The sequence below is a fragment of the Symphalangus syndactylus genome, chromosome 1 (assembly GCF_028878055.3).
Source record: "Symphalangus syndactylus isolate Jambi chromosome 1, NHGRI_mSymSyn1-v2.1_pri, whole genome shotgun sequence".
NCBI lineage: Eukaryota > Metazoa > Chordata > Mammalia > Primates > Hylobatidae > Symphalangus > Symphalangus syndactylus.
The window spans coordinates 111,068,367-111,096,314 of record NC_072423.2 but is presented as its reverse complement, the minus strand read 5'-3'; the positions used below and the strand labels follow the sequence as shown (position 1 = coordinate 111,096,314).

The 27,948-nt window shown below is 49.9% G+C and overlaps 1 protein-coding gene across 6 annotated transcripts; it reads right to left on the bottom strand.

Annotated features, from left to right (window-relative positions):
- Positions 1-389: 389 nt before the first annotated feature.
- TRAIP (TRAF interacting protein) lies at positions 390-27,586 on the bottom strand. Of its 6 annotated transcripts, none has more exons than XM_063610226.1 (15): positions 27,359-27,583; positions 20,152-20,209; positions 19,536-19,619; positions 16,600-16,639; positions 15,860-15,987; positions 14,513-14,607; positions 13,886-13,999; positions 13,045-13,132; positions 12,344-12,433; positions 11,833-11,921; positions 3,688-3,840; positions 1,783-1,831; positions 1,380-1,562; positions 1,221-1,271; positions 390-1,011 (listed from the first exon to the last, which is right to left on the bottom strand). In XM_063610226.1, the coding sequence occupies exons 1-15, from the start codon at positions 27,454-27,456 to the stop codon at positions 889-891; spliced, it is 1,443 nt and encodes a 480-aa protein (XP_063466296.1). In that variant the 5' UTR covers positions 27,457-27,583; the 3' UTR covers positions 390-888. The 6 variants fall into 6 exon arrangements, with proteins under 6 accessions (XP_063466296.1, XP_055132681.2, XP_055132685.2 ...); XM_055276706.2 differs by having other exon boundaries at positions 1,380-1,529; XM_055276710.2 differs by lacking the exon at positions 12,344-12,433 and having other exon boundaries at positions 1,380-1,529; positions 27,359-27,586.
- Positions 27,587-27,948: the final 362 nt, after the last annotated feature.

Sequence of the window (27,948 nt, the reverse complement as noted above, 5' to 3'; positions counted from 1 at the left end):
AAAAGAAAAAAAAAAAAAGAAAGAAAGTGCCTTTGCAGCCAAAAGTCAAAAGCTAGCAATTTGGCTGGTAGTGTTTAAACGTGGGTAGGAACGGAAGGTAGTGGTCTCTGGTTATTTGCTGTGAGTACACTGTATAGATAGATTTCCATTTACTCATTCACTTTCCTACTTATGGCCTTTAGGCTGTGCCCAGGTTAGAGATTGTGAGAAAAGCTGCAGTGATCTCATTCTTGCTAGAGTCTTCCTGTGCCCCATGAGAAGGCATATGCCTAGGGAAGGAACTGCTGGATCTGAGGCTAGGTGATGTTCCTGCTTTAGAAAGTCATGCCAAACAGTTTTCTAAAGTGTTGGTGCAAATTTACACTCTCAGAACCAGGAAGAAGAGATTCTTTTTTTTTTTTTTTTTATTTTATTTTACATGAAAATCTTCCATCCTCTCCATACATCCCATGCTATCCTCCATTCCCCACCCTGCTTGGCCTGTGCCTAGAAGCAAGTCAAAGGCAGGTAGAAGCTCAGGCTGAGGCTGCCTGAGATGCCTCAAGCACTCTGGTCCACAGAGACAGTCAACAAGTGACCGTGGTCTCCAGGCCCAGAAAGAGTCTGACCACATCTGATCATGGCTATAAACAGGAGCCTGGCAACAGGAGCAGGCCCTGCTCACAGGATCAGTGGGCTGGTCATGTCAGCTCCCAGTCATAGGAGTGGGGCAGGGTGAGGGCAGGAAGAGCAGTCTCTGGGTGTCACACTCACCCTCACCTGTTTGTCTGCCCTTACGCCTCAGGCTGGTCCTGAAAGTGGGGCTCTGCCCACAAAACCCCCTGCCTGGAGAGTCCTTGACCTACAAGTTGCAGGCATGTGTCTGGCCACTGGTCAGACTCACTGTTCTCACGACCACAGGAAGGTGTCCAGCTTGGCCTGGGAGAGAGAAGGCACTGTCTTCACCCTCACTCTCTGCTTAGCCTTGGTCTTGGGCTTAACGGGCAATGGGCGGATCATGACTGTGTCAGTCTGGAGGAGCTGTCAAGGAAGAGGCTTGGAGAAAGGACTGCAAAGCAGGGCAAGAGAGGCTCAGAGCCGGGGGTGGGCAGCCCTGGTACACAGAATGAGGCCCAGCGCTGCACACCTGAGGCTGTTGGCACTGGTAGGCTGGGGGTATAGGTGAGGCATAGTATGGGCTCCACAGCTCAGCTCAGCTCAACATCACAGAAAAAGGATACAGGCTGGATGAATTTTGTCCGGCCACCAAGCCCATCGAAGCCTGTCCTTACCTAGGGTGGAAGGAAGAGATGAGTGGGCCAGGCTAATGGGTTAGGCGGCTGGCCACCCATTTCTACCCAAGAGGGCTGGCTCCTGCCACTGTGGGAAGCCATACTCACCACATCTTTGCTGCAAGAGGACTCTGACCTGGGCCTCTTGGGCTGTTTCTGGCCCAGGATGGCATTCCGGACAAAAATAGGGAAGGCACCAACCAGTTCCTCATCTGGCTCTCCTGCACAGCTCTGGCCACCCGGTGAGAGCTGGGACTTCTGCAGGGAAGACCCCAGGGCCAGACTTGATGACTTGGATGTCAGCAAAGGAGGGAGGGTAGTGGTGGTGGAACAAAATCAGGATCTCTGATGCCTCACTAGGAGGCAGGAGGGATAATGAGTAGAATCCCAAGGGTGGCTCCGAAGTACCTCAGTCCTGGACCAGGAGTGACAAGGCTCTGGCAAGACCATGCCCTCCCAAAAGTCCAGTCCTGCCAACGGTTAGACTGTGCTTCTTCTAGAAAGCTCTTACCTTCTTGGGGCCTTTGCATATCTTCTTGGGGACATCCTGAATTGGGGAGCTACAAGAATGAGAGAGAAGGCAAGGGGTAGGTAAGCAAGACATGGGGGCAGGTGAACCAGGCTCAGCACACACCCCTTGGGGAGTTACCGTGTGGCACTGCTGCTGCCATAACTGCATTCCGGGCAAGGCACCTCAGTGATCCCACCCCAAGTGCAGGTCTGTTAACAGCTGGACAGCCACAGCCAGTAGGGTGGCAGAGACAGGGATGACTGGGGATGACTGGACCATGTCCCAATCCTGTGGCTTCCACTCAAGGCCAAGTTCCAATGCTCCTCAAGTCCTTGGGCACCTCACCATGTCCCAGGCTCTGTATGGGGCTGAAGGGCCCAATCGACTCACCACCCACGGGAGGAAAGCCAGTCATGCCCTGATATGAGCAAAAGAAATCTAATGAGCTCAGGCCTAGTCCTGTCTTCCCAGAGAGGGGACACTACCTCCACGAGAGCCTCAGTAAGTTAGCCTTTCAGTAAAGTAGCCCACAAAATCCTCTCAGAACACAGGGCCAAGCCATCTCCCTAGAGAGTGTGTCTAAGAAGGGCCTGGGGCAGAATAGCGCATGGCCCCAGGCCCTGGCCTCCCAATCCCAGCCCCAGAGCCAGAAACTGTATTTCCATCCAATTCCTGGGGAACCCAGCAGCTGGATACCCTCTCCTGGCATTTTCCCTGGTGGGTGAAAAGATGGTGATCTAAGGCTGGCCCTGTGGCTTCTCAAGCCATAAGGACAAGAGTGGGATCAGGGCCTGGTGACTGACTCCTCTGCTCCTGCCCTAACGGCCTGTGGTAAGGCTACATGACAACCAAAGCTCGAGGAAGGACGAGCTGAGTTAGGGACTCTGAACTTCACTACCTCCTTCACTACCTCCACAGGCCATGAAGGTGGTGGAAATGTCTCTGAAAGGCCTGGCAGCCTGAAGAACCCAGGTGTCCACCTTCAACCTTTATAGCGGAAGAGGGGCAATGGGAGGAAGCCAGAGTACACAGCAGACACTGACAGGATCCCTGAGGACTACAGCTCACGGGTCCTAGGTTTGTTTCTCATTGCTACCAGGCCTGGCCCTCTACAACAGGGGTGCCCATGCCCCCTGAGGTTTGGGCGGTAAGACAGCCCAGCTAGCTTGCTCTCTTGCTCCCTTCCACCTCCACTGTCTAGCATCTCAATTTCTTTCTCTTTCTCTTCTTTCTCTCTGTACAAAGTCTTTGAATAAGAGGAAACCTGCCCAGCCCTTGACCAGCCTCACCTGAACAGTACCTGTATGAATGAGTATAGTCCTTGTCTCCACAGTGAATTACACTTGGCAAACCTGGCCAAGGAGAGAGCCTCCCTTTTTCTGGTCCCACTGTACCCCAGAGCAGGTTCCACCTGCCCCACTGGAGTTCCGGACAGCTTCTCATGCCTGCCCCTGTGGGTCACCCCCTTGGGTGGTAAGGCCCTGGGCTCCGTGGTTTGAGATGATGCTCCCTCAGGCATGAGCCTCAGAGGCAAACATAGAAGAGGAAGTTCAGAGTCCCTGGCTCAAGACTCTCGTGGGCAGGCCTTCAAGGTATTGGGAGCACCCTCTCCAACTCCACCAGCCCAGACCCGCCCCTTCTGGCATCCCTGCATTCTCTCTAACTTGCATTCCAATACCTTTGCCTTGAAAGGTGATGGTGAGGAATAATGAGACAAGAGAAGGGGTTTGCACAGATTGAGCACTCAGGTGAGGGAACAAGAGGTAGCTGGAACCAAAGCCATGGCCAAGCCTAGGCAGCCCTCACTGCCCCATCAGCCACTCAGAGGTAACAGAACAGGGCCTGCAGAGCTGTCTTAGCTATCCCCCTACCAGCCCATGGACAGTGCCAGGGACTACCACTCACTGTGACTTCTCTAGGCAAAGTTTTTTGGAGTAACCATGCTGGGAGCTGGAGGGCCGAGCTGGGGGAGTATCCACATCAAAGGTAGCATTGAGATCAATATCATCACGGAAGGATGGCTGGCGGAGCTTCAGATTCACCTCCACAGGGGCTGGGCTGAAGGCAGAGATGACCTGGTTACTTGGGGCCACAGTGGTAACCCAGGACAACAGCTCCTGAAGCATCAGAGATAACTCAGCTCCAGGGACCTGGAGCCCACTCCTGACTCAAGGCCACCCCTCAAGAAAGCCCTACTCTCGGCCAGGCACAGTGGCTCACGCTTGTAATCCCAGCACTTTGGGAGGCCGAGGCGGGTGGATCAAGAGGTCAAGAGATCAAGACCACCCTGGCTAACATGATGAAACCCCGTCTCTACTAAAAACACAAAAATTAGCTGGGCGTGGTGGCTCATGTCTGTAGTCCCAGCTACTCGGGAGGCTGAGGCAGAAGAATCACTTGAACTCGGGAGGCAGAGCTTGTGGTGAGCCGAGATTGCACCACTGCACTCCAGCCTGGGCGACAGAGCCAGACTCTGTCTCAAAAAAAAAAAAAAAAAAAAAAAAAGTTTAAATTTAATTTAATTTAAAAAGCACACAAAACTCCATGTATAGTGCAATTACATGATTTGGCACCCCCCCCACCACTCCCAGCCCCACCCCCACATGCAGAAAAAGGAGAAGGAAATATTCTACATGTCAACTGTAACTACCTCTATGATAACTCCCTATTTTCCAAATTCTCAATGAGTGTGTTTTTACTTTTATAACGGGTGGGTGGGTGGGGGGGAGTGAAGTTTTATTCTATTAAAAACTACAGCCGACAGGATTCTTCCAGCCCACCCAGACCTGGCAGGGCTCCCCACCTCCTGTCATACAAGGAGAACCCTGGGGAATGGCAAGGGTAGCTCCAAAGATGCCTTCTCGCTTTCCTTCCTCAGGAACTTTTCAGAGCTGCACCACAATCCCACTCCCACTGGGGTGTACCCATCAGAGGGAGGAAGGCTACCTGCATTGATCTGGGTGGCTAAGCAATCCAGGTAGCCTGGACTATTTCTTCCTTTCCCTGTCCAGGACCCTAGAAGCTCTACTTCTGTCCCCGCCTGCAAGTGAAAATGAAGGCTGCACAAACCCACCTCAAACCAACTCTAGGCTGGCTGCTTTGCTTCCTCCTCTGGGAACCACGGCAGCCAGGACCACTCATGCCAACTTTTTTGCAGTATCCATATTCTGTCACCATTTACCAACCCCAGCAAGTTGAGGCTCAGGTTAGGAAAGGTAAACTCAAGAGGCAGGCAGGATCTCGCTGAGTCCTGTAAATTTTACCCTCCAGGTGGCTCAAGGCAGGACTTTCTACTCCCAGCCATCCCCTAAGGCATTGCCTAGTGGTGCCCAAGCTCAAGGCAAGCCAGGCTTATTCACTTGCACCTCCTGGTCATCCACAATACTAAACTCAAGACTCTGGAGGTTCTCACGGTGCCTCCCTCACTCCGCATATCCACATCTGGATCATATGGACACATTTCTTCTTCTCTTAGACTGTTTCTTTTTTTTTTTTGAGACGGAATCTCGCTCTGTTGCCCAGGCTGGAGTGCAGTGGTGCAATCTCGGCTCACTGCAAGCTCCGCCTTCCGGGTTCAAGCCATTCTCCTGCCTTAGCCTCCCGAGTAGCTGGGGCTACAGGCACCCGCCACCACGCCCAGCTAATTTTTTGTATTTTTAGTAGACACGGGGTTTCACCATGTTAGCCAGGATGGTCTCGATCTCCTGACCTCATGATCCACCCACCTCGGCCTCCCAAAGTGCTGGGATTAGAGGCGTGAGCCACCGTGCCCGGCCTTGTCTTAGACTGTTTCTATATTCTTCTTCCTTTATGAGCTTGAAGCCTATTTCCCTTTCTGCCAGGGGTCCACTTTCTTTCCTTCCCACTTTCTGTTTGTCCTACAAGGAGAAAGAACCTAGGGCTCAGTAGTCCTTCTCTCACTGGTTGAGGCTGGCTTGAGGCCCTCCTGAGTGACACTATCACCCTTGGGACACCCACCCATGGTCAACTTACAGGGCTTCATGCCAGAGGCCTCAGGGGGCCAGGCAAGACACTCAAAGTTCCCCTTTCCAGAACAGAGCTAAGGCCTTGAGCAGCCCATTGCCTGCGTGGCATGGGATTAGTCAACGTCTCCTCCATGAACTCATGGCGGCCTTACCTTACCCTAAGGAAAGGTCTCCCTGGCTGTCTCTAGCCTGGAGTTCAGGGGCCCTTGGGGCCCATGAGAGAGATCTTCCTAACACTGACTCTGTAGTTGGGGGTGGTGGCTACATGCTGATGCCTCCCTAAAATGACAGGTATGAAGGGTAATCCTACTGCAACAAGTAGAAGGGGCAACCACCATCAGCCCCCAGAGATTTCCAAAAAATTCTGGGAGACAAAGCATGGCCAGGGGACAAGAGACTGACACAGCAGCCAGAACCCACAAGGAGGGGGTCCATGAAGGCAAGGGAGGGCCTTGCAAAAGCATGAAACAGGCCTGAAAACTGGAACACTGATGAAATTGTGAGCTTGGCTCCACCCCATCCTAATCTGCATTGGTAGAACACTAGGCAGTCAGGCTGCTGCCCTGGGCCAATAAATAGAAGAGCTTTTCTCAAAGACACTAAACAAACCATGTACAATGACCTAGGGCAGCCAATATTATTGGACCCAATAGTAAAGCCTTCTGCATCCTGGGTTCAGGTAAGACTCAACATGATGCCAGCTGTCTGCACATCCCCTCCAAACCCTACCCACATAGGTTGGCCTCCAAAGTAGCCAAGGACCACCAGGTATGGGAGGGTAGCCCAGGAGAAAGTCCACGGTGCACAAACACTGACTCTGAGACAAACAGAAATATGAGACCATAAAACAAGAACATGATGCTTTGCAAAACAGACATACTCAAAGAGCAAAAAAGAATGCTTGCAAATTTAAAACATGAATACTGCCAGGCATAGTAGCTCACGCCTGTAATACCAACAATTTGGGAGGCTGAGGTGGGAGGATGGCTTGAGGCCAAGAGTTCAATACTGACCTGGGCAACATATTGAGACTCTGTCTCTACAAAAAATAAAATTAAATAATTAACTGGGCATTGTGGCACATGCCTGTAATCTCAGCTACTTGGAAGGCTGAAGTGGGAGGATCCCTTCAACCCAGGGGGTGGAGGTTGCAGTGAGCCGAGATCGTGCCACTGCACTTCAGCCTGGGCAACACAGCAAGACCCTGTCTCAAAAAAAAATTAAATATGATTACTGATTCAGCCTTAAAAAGGAAGAAAATTCTAATACATGCTACATGGATAAACCTTGAAGACATTATGCTAAGTGAAATAAGCCAGTAATAAAAGGACAAATATTGTGAGTCCACTTATATGAGGCTCCTAAAGTAGTCAAATTGATAGAGACAGAAAGTAGCATGGTAAGTGAAGGAGCTGAGGAGAAAGGGGAAAGGGGAGTTATTGTTTAATGGGTATAGAATTTCACTTTGGGAAGATGAAAACATTCTGGAGTGGGATGGTGGTGATGGTTGCACAGCAAGTAAATGTACTTGATGCCACAGAAATGTACTTAAAAATGGTTACAGTAATGAGTTTTGTTTATATTTTACTACAATAAAAAATACTGCTGCAGTAAAAAGTTATAAAAATTAAGAAGTTTCTGTGTGTGTTTTTTTTTTTTTTTTGAGACGGAGTCTCGCTCTGTCGCCCAGGCTGGAGTGCAGTGGCGCGATCTCGGCTCACTGCAAGCTCCGCCTGCCGGGTTCACGCCATTCTCCTGCCTCAGCCTCTGGAGTAGCTGGGACTACAGGCGCCCGCCACCACGCCCGGCTGATTTTTTGTATTTTTAGTAGAGACGGGGTTTCACCATGTTAGCCAGGATGGTCTCGATCTCCTGACCTCGTGATCCGCCCGCCTTAGCCTCCCAAAGTGCTGGGATTACAGGCGTGAGCCACCGCGCCTGGCAGAAGTTTCTTAAAAAACTTAAGAAACTTCTTGGCTGGGCATGGTGGCACACGCCTGTAATCCCAGCACTTTGGGAGGCCGAGGTGAGCGGATCACGAGGTCAGGAGATCGAGACCATCCTGGCTAACATGGTGAAACCCCGTCTCTACTAAAAATACAAAAAATCAGCCGGGCGTGGTGGCGGGCGCCTGTAGTCCCAGCTACTCGGGAGGCTGAGGCAGGAGAATGGCGTGAACCCGGGAGGCGGAGCTTGCAGTGAGCCGAGATCGCGCCACTGCACTCCAGCCTGGGCTACAGAGCGAGACTCCGTCTCAAAAAAAAAAAAAAAAACTTCTTAATTATTTTTTGTTTTCGTTTTTGCTACAGTCTCGCTCTGTCATCCAGGCTGGAGTACAGTAGCACGATCCTGGCTCACTGCAACCTCCACCTCCTGGGTTCAAGCCATTCTCATGCGTCAGCCTCCCAAGTAGCTGGGATTATAGGCGTGTACCACCACACCTGGCTAATATTTGTATTTTTAGTACAGCCACCATATCCAGCCAGAGATTTCTTAATTTTCCTAATTTTAAATTAAGAAATGGTGATGGCTAGGCATGGTGGCTCACATCTGTAATCCCAGCACTTTGGGAGGCCAAGGTGGGAAGATAACTTGAGATCAGGAATTAAAGACCAGCCTGGCCAACATGGTGAAACCCCGTCTCTACTAAAAATACAAAAAACTAGCTGGGCATGGTGGTGCGTGCCTATAATCCCAGCTACCGGGGAGGTTGAGGCAGGAGAATTGCTTCAACCAGGGAAGCGGAGGTTGCAGTGAGCCAAGATTGCACCACTCCAGCCTGGGCGACAGCGCAAGACAGTGTTTCAAAAAAAAGAAAAGAAAAGGAAAAAAAAAAGAAAAAAGAAAAGAAAAACGGTGGCTCACGCCTGTAATCCCAGCACTTTGGGAAGCCCAGGCAGGAGGATCGCTTGAGGCCACGAGTTCAAGACCAGCCTGGGCAATAAGTGAAACCCTGCCTCTACAAAAAATTAGTTGGGCGTGGTGGTGCATGCCTGTAGTCAATCCCAGCTACTCAGGAGATTGAGGCAGGAGGATCACTTGAGCCCAGGAGGTGGAGCTGCTATGAGAACAGTGAAAATTTACTGAAGTTTACCAGCTTCTTCATCAACCTCTCCCCTGGATGCTGGAAATGTTCTACTGGACCAGATTTTCAAACTGGTTACTTCCGATGGTTTCAACCAGCTCAACGGTTGCCATGGAGAGATGGATTCCTGGAGCTTTCTACTCTTCCATCTTCCTTGACATGACTTTTTTTTTTTTTTTTTGAGACAGGTCTCACTCTGTCGCCCAGACTAGAGTGCAGTGGCGTGATCATTACTTACTGCAGCCTTGACCTCCCAGGCTCAAGTGATCCTCTCACCTGAGCCTCCCGAATAGGTGGCCCAAGAAAACTTAAGACTTCTTCCAGACCTCTGTAGTAACACATTAGCAGTCACAGGAGAAAGGTAGAGGCAGAGTCTTTGAGGTCACTTGTAGTTGTGAGGGTCTCGCCATCAGAACACAAAGAAGACAGGGCAATGCTGTTGCTGATGATTCAACAACTATTTTTGAGAGCTTGAGGCTATGAGTTTATAAGAGGCTGTGCCTAGGCTGGGCATGGTGGCTCACATTCCTAATCCCAGCACTTTAGTCCCAGCTACCCAGGAGGCTAAGGCAGGAGGATCACATCACCTGAGCCCAGGAGGTCGAGGCTGCAGTGAGCTGTGATCACACCACTGCACTCTAGCCTGGGCAACAGAATGAGACCCTATCTCAAAACAAACAAACAAACAAACAAACAAACACAAGAATGGATTGTGCTGGTGCTGCGTAATGCCTAGTTAAAAGAAGGGCTTTTGCTAAAAACAAACAGACCTGCCACCATAATTTTTTTTGTTTTTTCTTGAGACAGAGTCTCTCTGTCACCCAGGCTGGAGTGCAGTGACGCAATCTCGGCTCACTGCAACCTCCACCTCACAGGGTCAAGCGATTGTTCTGCCTCAGCCTCTCGAGTTAACTGGGATTACAGGTGCCTGCCACCACACCCAGCTAATTTTTGTATTTTTAGTAGAGACGAGGTTTCATCGTATTGGTCAGGCTGATCTCGAACTCCTGACCTCAGGTGATCCACTCACCTCAGCCTCCCAAAGTGCTGGGGCTACAGGTGTGAGCCACCACGCCTGGCCTTTTTTTTTTTTTTCCCGAGAGAGACAGGGTCTTACTCTGTCTCCCAGGCTGGAGTGCAGTGGCACAATCATAGCTCAATTGATCACTCTTGGGCTCAAGTGATCCTCCTGCCTTGGCCTCCTGAGTAGCTAGAACTACAAGTGTGTGCCACCATGCTTGGCTAAGTTTTAAGTTTTTTGATACACGGTCTCACTATGTTGCCCAGGCTGGTCTTGAACTCCTGGACTCAAGCAATCCTCCCACCTTGGCCTCCCAAAGCACTGAGATTACAGGTATGGGTCAAGGCACCCAGCCAACCACTTCAATATTTATGCCCAGAAAAATACTGGAGACAAAAATGAATGAAGTCATCCTCATGTGGCTTGATGAAAAGCCCAGCCCAGCTTACAAAAGAAGGCTTGTCAAGTTTAGTGTCCTGCTGGCCTGAAAGCCAAGGGAAACCATTGTTGTCCTCCCTGTACCAAGATGGGCTGCAGGCCCTGGCATGAAGCTTACTCAGAATGAGGTGGGCCCGTCCCAAACTGGGAGCTACAGACCAGATTCTATAATGTAATATATAGCTAGTGGGCTGTGGGCTTAGCCATCTAAACTCCTAGCTCATCTATCCCACTGGAACATAAGCTCCAAGAGAATAGACAGGGTCTGCCATGCAGTGGGCACTCATCAAGGACCTGCTGTAGGAGTCCAGGCCTTCCAGCACCCTGAAGAGCTAAAGAAAGTAAACAAAAGCAACCAGGCACGGTGGCTCACGCCTGTAATCCCAGCACTTTGGGAGGCCGAAGTGGGCAGATTGCTTGAGGTCAGGAGTTCCAGACCAGCCTGGCCAACATGGTGAAACCCGTCTCTATCAAAAAATACAAAAATTAGCTGGGCGTGGTGACACACGCCTGTAATCCCAGCTACTCAGGAGGCTGAGGCAGGAGAATCGCTTGAACCTGGGAGGTGGAGGTTGCAATGAGCCGAGATCCCACCACTGTACTCCAGCCTGGGAAACAGAGTGAGACTCCATCTAAAAAAAAAAAAAAAAAAAAAAGATTAAAGACTGGGCCGGGCGCAGTGGCTCACGCCTGTAATCCCAGCACACTGGGAGGCCGAGGCAGATGGATCACGAGGTCAGGAGATCGAGGCCATCCTGGCCAACATGGTGAAACCCCGTCTTTACTAAAATACAAATTAGCCAGGCGTGGTGGTGCGCGCCTGTAATCCCAGCTACTCAGGAGGCTGAGGCAGGAGAATCGCTTGAATCCAGGAGGCGGAGATTGCAGTGAGCTGAGATAGTGTCACTGCACTCCAGCCTGGCAACAGAGTAAGACTCCATTAAAAAAAAAAAGAAAAAAAAAGACTGGGGCCACTGACAGGAGTTGTGTGCTTTCTGTCTGGGTCCTTGCTGGGGACTTTCGGCAGGCAGGAGGTAGCCTTGAGGATGCTGTCAGCTAGTCTGCTTCTGTGAAACTCCCAGGAGCAGAAATGGATGCCCATGCTTGCAGGGACACCAATCCTTCTGCCTCTTGGCTCCCTCTGCTGGCAGCTTTAAAGCACGCACTTCTGGCACTAGCGGAATTATTTTACAGTGGTTTCATATTTGTTTCAAAATCTGGGGTGGACAGATACACGTGGGGAGCTACTCCATAAACAGGAGGCCCCAAGACAGTCAGTGCTCCTGTCCTATTCTCAGACCACTTCTAGGTCCTCTGGCCTTCTCTGGCCTCTCTGTGTCAGAGCCTAATTTGCTTCAAGGCTGCTTGCCAGCTAAGTCTTGGCTGGCTCCCAGGGCAGGCTGTCTGCAGACCTCAGGTCCACAAAGGTCACCCACCCCACCAAAGCCAGGAGGAGTAAAGACTGTTACCAGAAAGCTCTCCCACCTTGTGACCCCTGTACTGCCCAAGGCTCAACAAACCTCTCTAAAACCAGGCGGTCGACAGTCTCACTGGCCACTGGTGGCAGGTTCAAGGTTTCCTGCAGCATCGTTAGCTTCTTTTTCAGGCTCTTGCGGAGGGAAAGAAAAGTGTGTGAGAAATGGCTGAGGCATCAAGTCCAGAGATAATGCAGAGGACATGAGCAGCATGCATGAAAGGCTGGCCCACTGGGAACAGAGCAAGGCCTGATAACTCATCATTAGGCTCAGGAGGCCAAGCCCCAGGTAGAGCCCCTCCTCTGATAAGGGACCTCAGGGATGTAAGTGCAGGACAGACTATGAGGGAAGACTCATGGTTCTATCTGCCCTCTGTTGAGGAGGCCTAGGCTCCAGTCTGGACCAGGGCCAAGGGGCACACCCTGACCCAGGAGGATGCAGGGGCCCAGAACCACCACTGACTGGTGCTAGGGTCTTGGGCAAAGATAGCCCAGCCCTGTTCTGGGAGGGCACACAAACCACCCCTCATTCCTGTCAAGCCAGGGAAGTCCCTCACCATGATTTCCTTGTCAGCACTCTGTAAGTCCTTCTGGGCTGACTTCAGTTCTAACTTGGCCTGATCCAATTCAGAGTAGACTGTCTGCAACTATAAGAAAGTGTAGGGAGTGAAGGACAAGCCAAGTGGTAGCCTTGTGCCCTGCCCTCTCCTGCTGCTCCCCAGGGAGTGATCAAGGTAGCCCAGAAGAGACTAGGGATATGGGAAGAGATCCCAGCTCTCTGATGCTAGGCCTCAGTCTGGCAATGCACATCCGGAGCTGCCTAGAAGCAAAGGCTGCTTCCTACATCCTGCAGCCTGTGGATGCACCATGCCAGAAGTAAAAGCAGCTGTGCTGACCGAATCAGGTTCCAGGAGCCCTCCTACTCCAGATGTGGTACAAAAATAGGCCTCTGACACTGTCACATTTGGGGCCTGTGCTCTCCAGCCAGCCGAGAGGTACCCAGGAGCCAGGAAGAGCAGAGGAGAGCATCAGTGTCCACATGTTGGGGGATACCTCTGTGATCTGTCCACCTCTAGTGGACAAGCCACATATTCAGGCCAATGCCCAGTAAGGACTGGTAACAAATCTCTGTAAGTCCTCCAGCTGCCCCAGGGAGTCAGCTGTGCCATCAGGTCCCACGGCCTTGCTCAGGAGACCAGAATGAACATGACAAAAGGAGAGCCACTTCTCCTTCAACCTCTGTTCACTGCTAAGTTACCTTGCTTCTGGAGGAAAACAAATCCTTCCTCAGCTTGTCAGCCAGCTCCCCTGAGGCCTTCCGTGCCTCTTTTAGATTCTCATACTCTCTGCAACATGGCCATGGAAAGAGATGCCAGAAAAGAACACCTGCAGGTCAGACTGAGCCACAGCACTAATCTAACACAAAGCACTGCCCAACCCCTCAACTCACTCTCATTCCTACTTTGACACCTGAGCCCAATAAGTAACAGGTGGCACTGTGGAGGGTCCTGCAGAGACTGCAAGGAAGTGACTATTTCCTCCTGCCTGTCCTGCAGGCACTGGTGACTTGAGAGGGCATGCAGAAAGCCCCAGTCTCACTAGGGGGCCCCCTAAACCACCTGGTCTTAAAGGAGGCATCTTGGACCCTCTATGCCTCTCAGCTAAGTGGCCCTGCATCCTTCCTGCCAACCTTACACCCACCAGAGTGAAGAATATGAGTAGAGTTTGATCCAAGCCAGGCAGGATCATAGTGCTAATGGGGAACAGGCTCTACATATCAATCACAATGGGGCTTATAGCCCAGAGAGCTAGGTCAACTCCCTTAGAAACAGCACTTAAGATTCACACTCAGTCCTCAACAATCCTATGAGGCAAGTCTACTACTATCTCCATTCAGGAAGTTGAGGGTCAAAGAGGCCAAGAAACTGGCACTAGGCCACATAGTTGCTGAGAGGTGGAATCAGGGTTCAAACAAAGGCAGCATGGCTCCAGAGTTTGCCCCTTAGCTCCATCTACTTTACAAGAGATGGGGAGCAATGACATGGCTGGGGACCCATGGCCTATCTCCTGTGTTTGCTGAGAGGGGCCACAGTACGCACTTCTTGAGAGACACACAGTACACAGCCAGCTGTTCCACCGCTGACTGTCCCACACCCATGTCTCGGATCATCTCCTCCACCTCAGGGCGCTGGCTCTGGAGTAGAAGCTCAATCCTGAAAAACACACCCGGCCCACGGCATTTGCAATCTGGAGGCTGATGGGTAGGTACCCAGTGCAGCTCTGCCTTCCTTTGCTGCCGTTGCTAAGGCAACAGGCTAGGCTGCTAGGATGCTTTAGTAGGTGGGTGTGCCCAAGGAAAGGCCCTATGGCAGAGATGAGCATAGCTCCAAGGATGCTGCTGAGAGGGAAGAGGTGCTGAAAGAGGGTCTCAAGGTCAGGGATTTACTGGAGAGAGGTTCCTGGAGGGAAAGACCCACCAGGTCATCTGGCCACAGGCAACAGAGACAGGGAGGAATGTGGCAAGGGCTCCCATTCCTTGGAATGGTGGAAGAGTTCATAGAGGCTAAGATCTGTGCCCACACCCAGCTGACCTGAGCCCTCCACGGCCTATGGAGATTTGAGCCTCGGACATGACCCAATCCCACTCCCTGCTGCAGTCCTAAGAACTGTACCGCTTGCAGGCCCTGGGGGCAAAGGCACAGTGCAGGACCCAGCTCCAAACTCACTGCTCCATGGTCTTCATCTTGCTCCTGAGTCGGCGGGCCTCCTCTTGCGCTTGTTTGGTCTCATCCTGCTGCTGCTCTAAGTACTTCATCTGCTTCTGAAGAGCAAATACACCCATACCTGATGCTTGGAGGCCCTCAGGAGCCATTGCTAAAGTCACTAGGAAAACTCTGCTCCAGAACTCTCTGCAGCTTATGTTTTGAAAATGCTGATAACCATGTACTCCCAAACCCCAGGAGGTAAAGCTCCTGGGTCCCACTCTCGCTTGTGCTTCTTCTGCTAAAAGGCTCTAAGCCAGCTGCTTCTTCACCTCCCTGCCTGCTTCCTCCTGAAAGGTATCTTACAGTAGGCACAGCCCACTGCCAGCATTTACAGGCCCACTGTGGGCTGCCAAGGTCCAGTGGTCTGGGCCTCATGGTACATGCTGTGCAGGCGGCTGAAGAAGTCCAGAGCACAAACCCAGGCCTCACCATCCACCACCCAGACCCATGGACAGTTGCCAAGAATGAAGAATTGAGCCAGGGGAAGCTGACCAGGCTGCCTTCGGCCTAAGACCACTTGTCTCTGACCTGAGAATACCATGAGAGACTCCTGCTCTGCAGCCAGGTGCCAGTTTGCTTCCTCCCACCAGCAAGACCATGTGATCCAGCCAAGCCCCAAAGCAGGAACAGAGACAATGAATATCCTGGGGCCTTGTCTATTCACAAGGATGGCTCCCTTTCCCTTTCAAATGGCATCCAGCAAGGACTGCTCCTGCCTACAAGGCCAGAATATCAATCGTGGGTTCAGATCAATCGCCTCTCATGCCCTTGGAGAGCAAGAGGCTCACCAACCCAGGCTGATGCAAAATTCATCTGGGTCTAAGGCTGTTCACTCTGCAGGCTTTGATCTGGCTGGTCAGCTCAGCATAGCTGACTTCAAAGGCCCTTGCTCCTCCCTAGGATGCTGTTTGATCTGGCTCAGGAGAGCAGCCCAGCCAAGGACTGGAGTGCTAGTGGAAGGTTCTTCAGGCTGGCCTCATCAGTAGAGTATGAACCACTTTTGGAAATATGGCCCAGCCTCACTGAGGTCTTAGTTGAGCATCCCCTCTGTGAGGTACTGGGAAGGCCTTGCCTCTTCAAACTACCTAGTACAAAACCCACAAGTATAGCCAATATGGCCCTTTTCTTATCGGATGGATGGGTACAGTATGCGAGGGCAAGGGGAAGAAGTGATTTGCCTCTATTTTACAACTCCCCAAACCAAGGTATTGACTGGAGCAGAACCAGAAGATAAGCCCAGAATGGGGAGTCCAGTTCTGGGGCAATACCTCCCTACCAATTCTGTACACATAAAACCTGAGGACCTACTTTCAGTGTGGAGCACAGCATCTCGGCCTTGCCCAAGGCCTGCTGCAGAGATACCACAGTAGCATTGCGTTCTTCCAGCGTATCCCGCAGAGTGTCGATGATGACCTGGCTGTCTCGTTTCTCCTTGTCTGGAGCAGGGGTAGAGGGCGGGGGAAAGGGAAAGTCCTGTCCATCCATCAGCATAAGAACTTGGGCCCTTGGCTTCAGTGCCTCATCCCTTAGGCAGGTGAGAAACAAGGCTCAGGCCTGAAAGCTGGGTGGCCCGCTTCTTTCTCTGGTATGTGCCAAACCAGAGAAGCTGAGTCAGAGCCTTCATTCAGGGAAAAGCCCACCTTCTGCTGCTTGAACTACTTAGGAAAATATTTTACTGCCCACTCCCTACCCCCCATGGGTCCAGTTAGTTCATCATCCCAGGACTCAAGCAGGTTCCAGCCAAACTCAGCAGCTGAGCCCTCTCCCAAAGATATTCAGTCCCATCAGGTAGCCCCCTCCCATCTTGGTTCCTGGGCAAGAAGCTGTACTCAGAGACAAGAGGTTCACCTGGTCTAGGTGAACAGCTTCAGTCACCTCCCTTCCCTCTCTTTTTCTGCCCACCACAAGAGCTAGCAGGACTCTTGGACATACAAAGCAGGGAAAGGCCCTGGCTCTCCCAAACGGTTTGAAACCTTCCTCCTAGGGCCCCCGTCCTCCAGCATCCAAGTCAGGGGCTTCCCAGAACCCCTTGTCTCTTGCTAACTCACCTTTCTGGGAAAGCTGGGCTCTGATATTGTCCAGTTCATTCTGAAAGGCAATACCCACAATAAGCAGCAGGAAAGCATCATAGCTGACCTCCACGTGGTCTCCCATAAGGCTGTGGGGAGCCCCAGGATTGAACAATGAGGCCTTCTAGGGCATGAATCCTGCAGTGCCTCAAGGCCAAGCTAAGCTAACAATGGAAAGATAAGCACTGCTGTAGCTCTATGTGCCCTTTTGAAAAGGATGGAGGAAAACAATCTCAGGCGCAAGGCCCCAGGACAGGTAAAGAGGTAGAATAGTGGAAGGGAAGTAAAGTAGGGCCCCTATGATCAGTCTCCATAGCAGAAGCTTCTATCACTTCCTTGGCCTCGTTGCTCTGTGTTGGTCTCATTCCCTCTGGGCATCAACTGCCTCACCAGGGACACACAATAGGAATGGCCAAGGACCTTGGGCGACTACTCCTCCTCTCCACCCTGAGTCTTCCTGATTCATAGTTGACTTTCCTCCAAGCTCTGAACTGGCTCTGTGTACCACAGACCTTCCAGACCTAGGATCCAATAGAGGTAGCTACGGCAGGACAGCCTTGTACCCCTGGATGAAACCTCCCATGTGTCTAGTCTCTAACTAGACTGTTGTGAGGATCAAGTGAGCCTCTCAAAGCCCTTGCAAATGTTTCACAGCCATGCCACAGAATCACTGAGAAGCTGTGGCAGAATTGAACCCAGTTCCTATTCAGGATGCCACAGAACTCAACATCCCCATGAGCAAGAGAAGTGCCTGCTCTATAACAAAGAAAGCCAAGGTTTTACAAAACAGAAACGCTTGACCAAGGGTCTATGGTGGTAGCTAGATGGAATCCAGGCAAACCTTACTGTAGATCACTCGTCTAAGGTCAACAGAAAACTCAGAATTTCACATGTGACCAATAGTATGGCCCAGGCCCAGTAGGTAAACAAGCCCCTGCTGTCAAACTCTCCACCCAGGACTCTGGGGGCAAGAGCTTCTGGTGGCTGGGCTGGTTAGTATAGGCTGAACAGCTGGGAGTGGAAGTGGTGGGTAAGGAAGAGCACACAAGGGCTGCCTGAGAACAGATACCAGGCCATGGCTGCTGCACCACTGCCCATAGTCCCCTGGCTTCTTCCACACTCCAGCAGGGGCTTCCAAGCCCTTGCTCCAAACTACCCAAGATGTTGCTACCTGTCTCACAAACCTGGCTTTGAAAGCTGGAAATAAATGAAACTGCCTTTGTTGCTTTCATCACAGGCAAGACACTACTTAAAACCGGGAGCAGTTACCATGACGATGAACATGCTTGCTCTAAGCACAAAAGCTCCACGTTCCTGAAGCAGTGAGGTTCCAAGGACATCATGACACCCTGGGGCCAGAGCCAAATGAACTCTGATCTGACAGATACCTAGCAAATTAACCCTCAGAGTCCAGGGATCATTTGTGAACCCCAATCCAACTTCCTCAAGAGTTCTCTGCCAACGCAGCCTGCTTGCACACACAAAAAGCTAAATTTTAGATTAGGAGGGGAAGCAGTAGACGTATAGGAGGGAAACTACCCACTTTCCCCTAATATATCCATTCCCACCTGAGCTGCAAATCTTGATTCCAAGAGCTCTGGTCTGGGGAAGGCCCAGGCATCCGACTTTATACCAAGCTCCCTAGGCAAATTTTTTTCTTTTTTTTTTATTTAATAGAGATGGGGTCCCTGTTGCCCAGGCTGGTCTTAAACTCCTGGGCTCAAGTGATCTGCCCACCTTGGCCTCCCAAATTGCTGGGATTACAGGCGTGAGCCATCACGCCCAGCCTCCCCAGGCAATTTTGAGGCACAGGCAGGCTAGGGAACACTGAATCCAAAAATCTCCCGTGGCTGGGGAGTAGAAGAGTTTTCTAATCTGTCACTAACTATCCAAGCAGCAAAGTGGGCTGTACAGGATGGCTATAGGTTCTTTAAAACATGAGGAGACAAGACCGCAGGAGAGAATTCAGGTTGGAATTGACCTGAAATCCCAAGGGGAGAGTTTACAGTCAAACAGCTCCCCTCCTCCCTCACAGTGCATTTCTCTGATGACTGTGTCTCATCACTTGTCCTCTGATTTTTGTGTCCCCACCTTGAAAACTGTACCAAGTCTCACCTCTATAACTTCATCTCCATACTCCAGGAACCCTCCACTTATGTGGAAATAGAAAGTGAACTCCCAGGCCAGGCACAGTGGCTCATGCCTGTAATCTCAGCCCTTTGGGAGGCCAAGGTGGGAGGATTGCTCAAGCCCAAGAGTTCAAGACCAGCCTGGGTAACATAGCAAGGCCCTATCTCTATAAAAATTTTTTTTTATAAATTAGGGCTGGGCACGGTGGCTCATGCCTGTAATCTCAGCACTTTGGGAGGTCAAGGTGGGTGGATCACTTCAGGTCTGGAGTTCGAGACCAGCCTGGCCAACAAGGTCTGTACTAAAGTCTGTACTAAAAACACAAAACTAGCCGGGTATGATGGCACGTGCCTGTAGTCCCAGCTACTCGGGAAGCTGAAGCAGGAGAATTGCTTTAACCCAGGAGGCAGAGGTTGCAGTGAGCTAAGATCACACCACTACACTCCAGTCTGAGTGACAGAGTGAGACTTCATCTCAAAATAAATAAATAAATAAATAAAATAAAAAAAATTAATCGAGCATGGTAGTGCACCCCTATAGTCCTAGCTATTAGGTAGGCTGAGGTGGGGAGACCCCTTGAACTCAGGAGTTTAAGGTTATAGTGAGCTATGATTGCACCCCTGCACTCCAGTGTGGGCAACAGAGTAAGACCCTGTCTCTTAAAAAAGAAAAAGAAAGAAAGAAAGAAAGAAAGAAAGAAAGAAAGAAAGAAAGAAAGAAAGAAAGAAAGAAAGAGAACTCCCAGAAGGCTTGGAGTTCAGTAGAATCAGATAAATTCTGGGTACCTTTAAGAATTCTGCATCCAAGACATTCTCCTCCTCCTGGGCAAGATCAAAGAAGAGCTTATTGATAATGGTTCTTTTGCCAACCTGGATAGGAGAACAAGATAAGAATATGACTGTGTAGCTGGGCCATGCGCAAGGAGGAGAGTGTTGTACATGGGTCTGACTACCTGCCTGACATGCATGTCAGGCCTGTTCTCAGACCTAATTTTTCAAAGTACATCCTTTAGAGTCAAAAGACCTCTTTACTCCTGCAGGTACCCCAAGTTGGGGCTGCTGGTTTTGTGGTCACTGAAGTCATATTAATAGAGACCTACATGGTTAAGTGCTCAAAAGATATCTGAACTCTAGGTGCGGAGTCATTGATGAAAAGACAGGGAAGGAGGCCAGCCAAATCTACCCAAGTGAAAACTGGCCAGGCAACAAGTCCATCTGCCAGCTACCTGTGAGTGTAAGCAGGCCTCCCAACCACTCAAGGGCACAAGTGAGACTCAACTGGCCTTAAACCAGGAGGGTCCAAAAAGGTCAGAGATACTGCAGTTTCAGAGCTCTTTTCACATTCCTGCTCTCTGCTAAGGAGATCTCTTCAGTTGAGGTGGTCCCACCCCAATACTCTCACCTGGATTCGGCACTGTGGGCAGGTCCGACTTGGTGCTGTCTCAAACCACTGAATTAGGCTGGAATGAAAAGCAGAACAATAGATTGATGAGCCCTGGTTTGTCTGGGGACATAAGCCAGGCAAACATTCTGACCACGAAAGGGTCTGTTCTGCTCCTCCTTGACCCAATGCCTGCCCAAATAAGAGGACAGTAGCATAGGCAGTTATAGCACCTCCCGCAAGGCCTGACGGGTACTCAGGACTCCAACCAGCTGGCCCTTTTTTTGGCCCTGTTGGCTTGGCCAAAAGCTGTCCTTCAGGCAACATTCTGGGCTTTGACTGGGGTTGGGAGAGACGATAGTCAAAGCTCAGGGGCCCTCAGAGATGAGGACTCTGATAACACCCCCATTTTAAGCTGGAATCCCAGAGACTACACTTTCAAGGTGAGGATCAACCAGAAATAAAAGTAAGTAAGGGTACAAAAATAAAGTTAGATATAATGAATAAAATCTAGTATTTGATAGCACAACAGAGTGATTACAGTCAACAATAATCTACTGTACATTTTAAACTAACTAAAAGAATAGGAATGTTTATAACACAAAAAAATGATAAATGCTTGAGGTGATGGCTACTCCATTTACCCTGAAGTGATTATTACAGCGTATCCCTGCATCAAAATATCTCATAAACCCCATAAATATTTATACCTACTGTGTACTCCTAACTTTTTTTTTTTTTTTGAGGCAGAGTCTTGCTCTGTTGCCCAGGCTGGAGTGCAGTGGCGCGATCTTGGTTCACTGCAAACTCCGCCTCCTTGGTTCAAACGATTCTCCTACTTCAGCCTCCCAAGTAGCTGGGATTACAGGCATGTGTGACCACGCCCAGCTAATTTTTGTTTTTAGTAGAGACAGGGTTTCACCATGTTGGCCAGGCTGGTCTTGAACTCCTGACCTCAAGTGATCCACCTGCCTCAGCCTCCCAAAGTGCTGGGATTACAGGTATGAGCCACCATACCCAGCCATAAAATTTTTTTAATTAAATTTTTTGGTTTTTTTTTTGTTTGTTTTTTACAGAATAGAGGCAGGGTCTCACTGTGCTGCCCAAGCTGGTCTCAACTCCTGAGCTTAAGTGCTCCTCCCACCTCAGCCTCCCAAAGTGGTGAAACTACTGGCATAAGCCACTGCGCCCAGTCAAAAAATTTTTAATTAAAAAAAAAAAAAAAAGTGGCCGGGCGCAGTGGCTCACACCTGTAATCCCAGCACTTTGGGAGGCCGAGGTGGGCAGATCACAAGTTCAGGAAATTGAGACCATCCTGACTAACATGGTGAAACCCCATCTCTACTAAAAATACAAAACATTAGCCGGACGTGGTGGCGGGCGCCTGTAGTCCCAGCTACTTGGGAGGCTGAGGCAGGAGAATGGTGTGAACCTGGGAGGCGGAGCTTGCAGTGAGCTGAGATTGTGCCACTACACTCCAGCCTGGGCGACAGAGCGAGACTCCATCTCAAAAAAAAAAAAAGTAAGTAGTGGTAAAAGCAAAACACAGCCAAGCTTTGCATCATCTATGCAGGTGGTCCAGCAAAGCTCAAGCCTTAAACTTTAATTAGTCTCCTACTAGTAGACTCCCCTACTCCTAGGGACCAGGGAGAAAGTAAGTCCTCTCTGGAAAATGATACCATTATCCTGGCCTCAAATATTCCTATAAGTACATTTTCTTTTCTTTTCTTTTTTCTTTTTTTTTTTTTTTTTTTTGAGTTGGGGTCTCAATCTGTCACCCAGGCTGGAGCGCAGTGGTGTGATCTTGGCTTACTGCAACCTTCGCCTCCCAGGCTCAAGCGATCCTCCCACCTCAGCCTCCCGAGTAGCTGGGACCACAGGAGTGCACCACCACTCCCAGCTAAAATTCCTGTAAGTTTTCAAATACCATGTACAACATATAATCAAGAGTAACCAGGAGCAGTGGAATACTACACAGCAAGAATAAATGAGTCTACAACTAAGAACAATATTATGAATAAATCACAAAAACATAACACTGAGGAAGAGAAGCCAGACACAAAAAGTTATATTCTGTATGATTCTATTTACACAGAGTTTAAAAGTAGGCAGTCCAGGCCCAGTGGCTCATGTCTGTAATCCCAGCACTTTGGGAGGTCGAGGCGGGTGGATCATGAGGTCAGGAGTTTGAGACCAGCCTGACCAACATGGTGAAATCCCGTCTCTACTAAAAATAGAAAGATTAGCCGGGTGTGGTGGCGCATGCCTGTAATCCCAGCTACTTGGGAGACTGAGGCAGAAGAATTGTTTGAACCTGGGAGGTGTAGGTTGTAGTGAGCCGAGATGGCGCCACTGCACTCCAGCGTGGGGGACAGAGTGAGACTCCGTCTCAAAAAAAAAAAGTAGGCAAAATTCATCTATGCTCTCAAAGTCAAGACAGTAGCTATCTTAACATGGGGACGTGGAGGGAGGGGTTGGTAGGGGTTGGAAGAGCATATAAGGAGGTTTCTAGAGTTGATAATAGCCTGCTGTTTTGTTTTTTTTTTTTTTTTGAAACAGAGTCTTGCTCTGTCACCCAGGCTGGAGTTCGGTGGCATGATCTCGGCTCACTGCAACCTCCGCCTCCTGAGTTCAAGCGATTCTCCTGCCTCAGCCTCCCAAGTAGCTGGGACTAGAGGCGCGTGACACCACACCCAGTTAATTTTTTTGTATTTTTAGTAGAGACGGGGTTTCACCATGTTAGCCAGGATGGTCTCAATCTCCTGACCTCGTGATCCACCAGCCTCGGCCTCCCAAAGTGCTGGGATTACAGTCGTGAGCCACCGCGACCGGCCAAAAAAACATTTTTTTAAGTAAACAGGTACACAAGAAAAAAAGCACTATGAAAACAAACCAGAAGAAATGCCCACAAAGACTTTAGGTAGGCCAGGTGCGGTGGCTCACACCTGTAATCCCAGCACTGTGAGAAGCCGAGGTGGGCAGATCATGAGGTCAGGAGTTCAAGACCAGCCTGGCCAACAGGGCGAAACTCCGTCTCTACTAAAAATATAAAAATTAGCCGGGCATGGTGGCGAGCGCCTGTAATCCCAGCTACTCGGGAGGTTGATGCAGGAGAATTGCTTGAACCCAGGAGGTGGAGGTTGCAGTGAGCCGAGTTCGGACCATTGCACTCCAGCCTGGGTGACAGAGTGAGACTCTGCCTCAAAAATAAATAATAACACAGGATAAAAAAGCTAATGGAATAGAGGCAATATATGAAGAGATAATGGCTGATAATTTTCCAGAACTGATTAAAGAAATTGCTCCACACAGCCAGGTGCGGTGGCTCACACCTGTAATCCCAGCACTTTGGGAGGCCGAGGCAGGCGGATCACGAGGTCAGGAGATCAAGACCATCCTGACTAACACAGTGAAACCCCATCTCTACTAAAAATACAAAAAATTAGCCAGGCATGGCAGCAGGCGCCTGTAGTCCCAGCTACTCGGGAGGCTGAGGCAGGAGAATGGCGTGAACCTGGGAGGCAGAGCTTGCAGTGAGCCAAGATCACGCCACTGCACTCCAGCCTGGGCAACAGAGCGAGACTCCATCTCAAAAAAAAGAAAGAAAGAAAGAAAGAAAGAAAGAAATTGCTCTACACGTTAAAAGAAATCTAATGAATCCCAAGCAGAATTTGTAAAAAGAAATTCGGCCAGGCACAGTGGCTCATGGCTGTAATGCCGGCACTTTGGGAGACCAAGGTGGGAAGATTACCTGAGGTCAGGAGTTCGAGACCAGCCTGGCCAACATGGTGAAACCCTGTCTCTGCTACAAGTACAAAATTTAGCCGGGCATGATGACATATGCCTTTAGTCCCAGCTACTCAGGAGGCTGAGGCAGGAGAATTGCTTGAACCAGGGAGGTGGAGGTTGCAGTGAGTTGAGATTGTCCCATTGCGCTCCAGCCTGGGCAACAGAGCAAGACTGTCTCAAAAAGAAAAAAAAAAAGGTAAAAAGAAATTCATATTGGATACACTATGCTAAAACTGCAGAAAGCCAAAATCAAAGAAAATTCTAAAGGTAATGAGAGTCTGAGGATAATGTTCCAAAGTATGCTTAAAGGAGTAACTGATAAACTAAAATCTGACTTCAATAGCTACAACGGAAGCTAGAAGTTGGATAAAGGCCGAGTGTGGTGGCTCACACCTGTATTCCCAGCACTTTGGAAGGCCAAGGCAGGAGGATTGCTTTAGGCCAGGAGTTTGAGACCAGCCTGGCTAATGTAGCGAGACCTTGTCTCTAAAAACAGTAATAAAATAAAATAAAACAGATGAAAAAAGATATACCACGCAGTCACCAAAAGACAGCTGAAGTGGCTATACTAATAGCAGATAAAATGGACTTTAAATTAGCCAAGATAGGCCAGGCATGGTAGCTCACACCTGTAATCCCAGCACCTTGGGAGGCCAAGGTGGGCGGATCACGAGGTCAGGAGTTTGAGACCAGTCTGGCCAACACAGTGAAACCCTGCCTCTACTAAAAATACAAAAAAAAAATTAGCCAGGCACGGTGGTGTGCACCTGTAATCCCAGCTACTTGGGAGGCTGAGGCACGAGCATCACGTGACGTGAACCCAGGTGGCAGAGGTTGCAGTGAGCCAAGATTGCGCCACTGCACTCCAGTCCGGGCCACAGAACGAGACTCCATCTCAAAAAAAAAGAAAAAAAAATTAGACAAGATAGGCTTTGAATTAAAGTTACAAGAGACAAAGAAGGACAAAGAAGAACATTAAAAAAAGTTCAATCCTGCAAGAAGAAACAATTATAAACTCCAGCCTGGGCGACACAGCACGATCCTGTTTCAAAAAAAAAAAAAAATTATTCCAAACAATAACTTTACTTAAAAACATACAATTGGCCAGTTGTGGTGGCTTATGCCTGTAAACCCCAGCACTTTGGCAGGCCAAGGAGGGTGGATCGCTTGAGTAGAGGAGTTTCAAACCAGCCTGGGCAGCATGGCGAAATCCTGTCTCTACAAAAAACAAAAATTAGCTGGGCATGGTGACATGCACCTATAGCCCCAGCTAGCTGTGAGGCTGAGGCAGAAGGATTGCTTGAGTCCAGGAGGTCAAGGCTGCAGTGAGCAGAGATTGCACCACTGCAGACCAGCTTGGGCAAGAGAGCAGGACTCTATCTCAAAAACACCACCAACAAAAAAAAAAATACCACACATACACACAATTAAAATATTCAATAATAATGTAGAAGTGGGAAGAGAGTGTTAGTATTCTAAGCTCTTTGAGTTGCCTGGGAAAATGAGAAAGGTATTGATTAACCTTGAAATTGGTAAGTTAAGGATACATACCTTAATTTCTAGGATAACCACTTATAAATGGAAATGGGGTACATAACGACCAAACTAACTGAGCGAAAAATGGAGAAATACAGAATATTTAACCAATTCCCACCAAGGCAAGAAAGGAGAGAGTAAGATATAATAGGCAAGACAAAACAGAATCCACTAAAGACAATATATTTACTCTTCATTTAATCAGTAATTGCAACAATTTTAAGTAGACTAAATGGTCCAGTTAAATACAAAGATTATCAGACTGGATTTTTAAAAGTCCAACTAAATGCTGTTTTCCCAGGCTGGGTGTGGTGGTTCACGCCTGTAATCCTAGCACTTTGGGAGGCAGAGGTGGGTGGATTGCTTGAGTCCAGGGGTGGGTTCGAGACCAGCCTGGGCAACATAGCAAGACCCCATCTCTACTACAAATACAAAAAAAAAAAAAAATAGTCAAGCATGGTGGCAGGCGCCTGTAGTCCCAGCTACTTGGGAGGCTAAGATGGGAGAATCACCTTAGCCCAAGAGGTCGAGGCTGCAGTGAGCCGAGATGGCACCACTGCACTGCAGCCTGTGTAACAGAGTGAGACCCTGTCTCAAAATAAAATAAAATAAAGATCTTTGCGGTAAGCTAAAGTACTTTTTAATATATAAAAAAAGAAATAAATGCTGTTTTCAAGGGATACATGTAAAACACAAGGACACAGAAAAGTTTAAAGTAAAAGGATAGGCCCTAGCATTTTGGGAGGCCAAGGCGGGTGGATCACCTGAAGTCAGGAGTTCGAGACCAGCCTGGCCAACATGGAGAAACCCTGTCTCTACTAAAAATACAAAAATTAGCTGGGCGTGGTGGCGCACGCCTGTAATGTCAGCTACTTGGCAGGCTGAGGAAGGAGAATCACTTGAACCCAGGAGGTGGAGGTTGCAGTGAGCCGAGATCGCGCCACTGCACTCCAGCCTACACGACAGGAGCGAGATTCCATCTCAAAAATAAAATAAAATAAAAATAAATAAATAAATAAATAAAGTAAAAGGATAGAAGAAAACAGAGTAGGCAAACAGAAAATAAAGTACAGTACTCTTAGAGGCGAGCTTAATTTCTAGTCTAACCAAACAGCAGTGGCTCCCTCAGCATGGAGCTCAGGCTGTCAGCAACACAGGCCTAAACAAAGCTTTGCAAGTAAGCCAGGAGCCATCAGGGTCATGCCTGCCGCTCTGCTTCCTAGGGCCTTTAGCCCCACAAGACCCTGTGATTATTATCACCCACCATTCCCAGGGGTAACGCTGCCTTATTTCTTTTGCTAGGAGGTCCAAACCAGCCTGTCCATATCTGCTAGGGGAATTTTTCCCCACTAGCTGTACACTCAACAGAATGGCCCTACACGGTCAGCAGGACCTCTGTATAGGGGAGCATCTCCTTGCCTTCCCCGTGTTAAACGGGTTTGCTGACATGGCGAATACATTGGGGTGTCTGGACAGTGAGATGACTCTGGGTAGAATAATTCCAAACCATCAAGTAAGGCACAGCAAACCCTCTTGGGTAGCCAGAAGCCTAGCAGGTTTCTATCTGGAAGAAATAAAAGGACTTGTTGACGTGGTGAAAGCTCACCCTTGCCCAGGCTAACGGTTTTGAAATCACATCTGTTTGTATATGTGATCAAGGAAGCATCTATCTTCACTGAGCCATCTTAGTCCCCCTCAGGCTTAGCTCAGCTATCACCTCTGCCAGAAAGCCTGTCCTGACCCACTTCTGCCCAGGTTTGGAAGCTCCCGTGGGGCCTCGTCTAGGAGGAAGGTTCTCATCACTTGTCTGGATTCTGGGGATGGACCGCCTGGAGGCCCGACACCTCACGGCCCTGAAGCGGTACCCGGGCAAACACCGGGCCCCAACACTGCAGTCACTCACCACTGCAAGTGGAAGGTGTGGCCGCAGTGGATGGCGGCCACGTCGCGGGAGTGATCGAAGAAGTCGGAGCAGATAGTGCACAGAGCACGGATAGGCATGATGGCTGGACTCAAGGGGCCCAGGCAGCCAAAGAAACTGCTACAGGTCCAGCTTCGTAGACGCGCCCCCGCGCCTCCGCTCGCTTCAAATTTGGCTCCGCAGCACGACTTCCTGGAGCGTGCCGGAAGTGACAACACAAAACTTTGGGCGGAGCGTGAATACTTCGTCTGGATTGGGCAAATCCTCGGGTGGGCGGAACTAGGGGCGAGGCTTAGCAGCCCCGAGGCCGTAGAGACTCCTGGGCGGAGCGCCGTCGCTCTCAGGCGTCATCTGGGAGGACTCGACCTGCCGCTTGAGAGCGCAGCGTTATATCAAGGCGGGGAGCAGCGAGGCTGCCAGCTGGACCCTTTTCCAGGGCAAGGCAGCGCATTGTGGTCCCACGCCAGAGCTGGCGCGAAGCAGACTGGGCCAAGGCAGAGAAAACCGCAGCCGCAAGGGAATAGAACAATGGTCCCGATGGGTCCCTTGGGCTCTGGACAGTGCTGGACCAT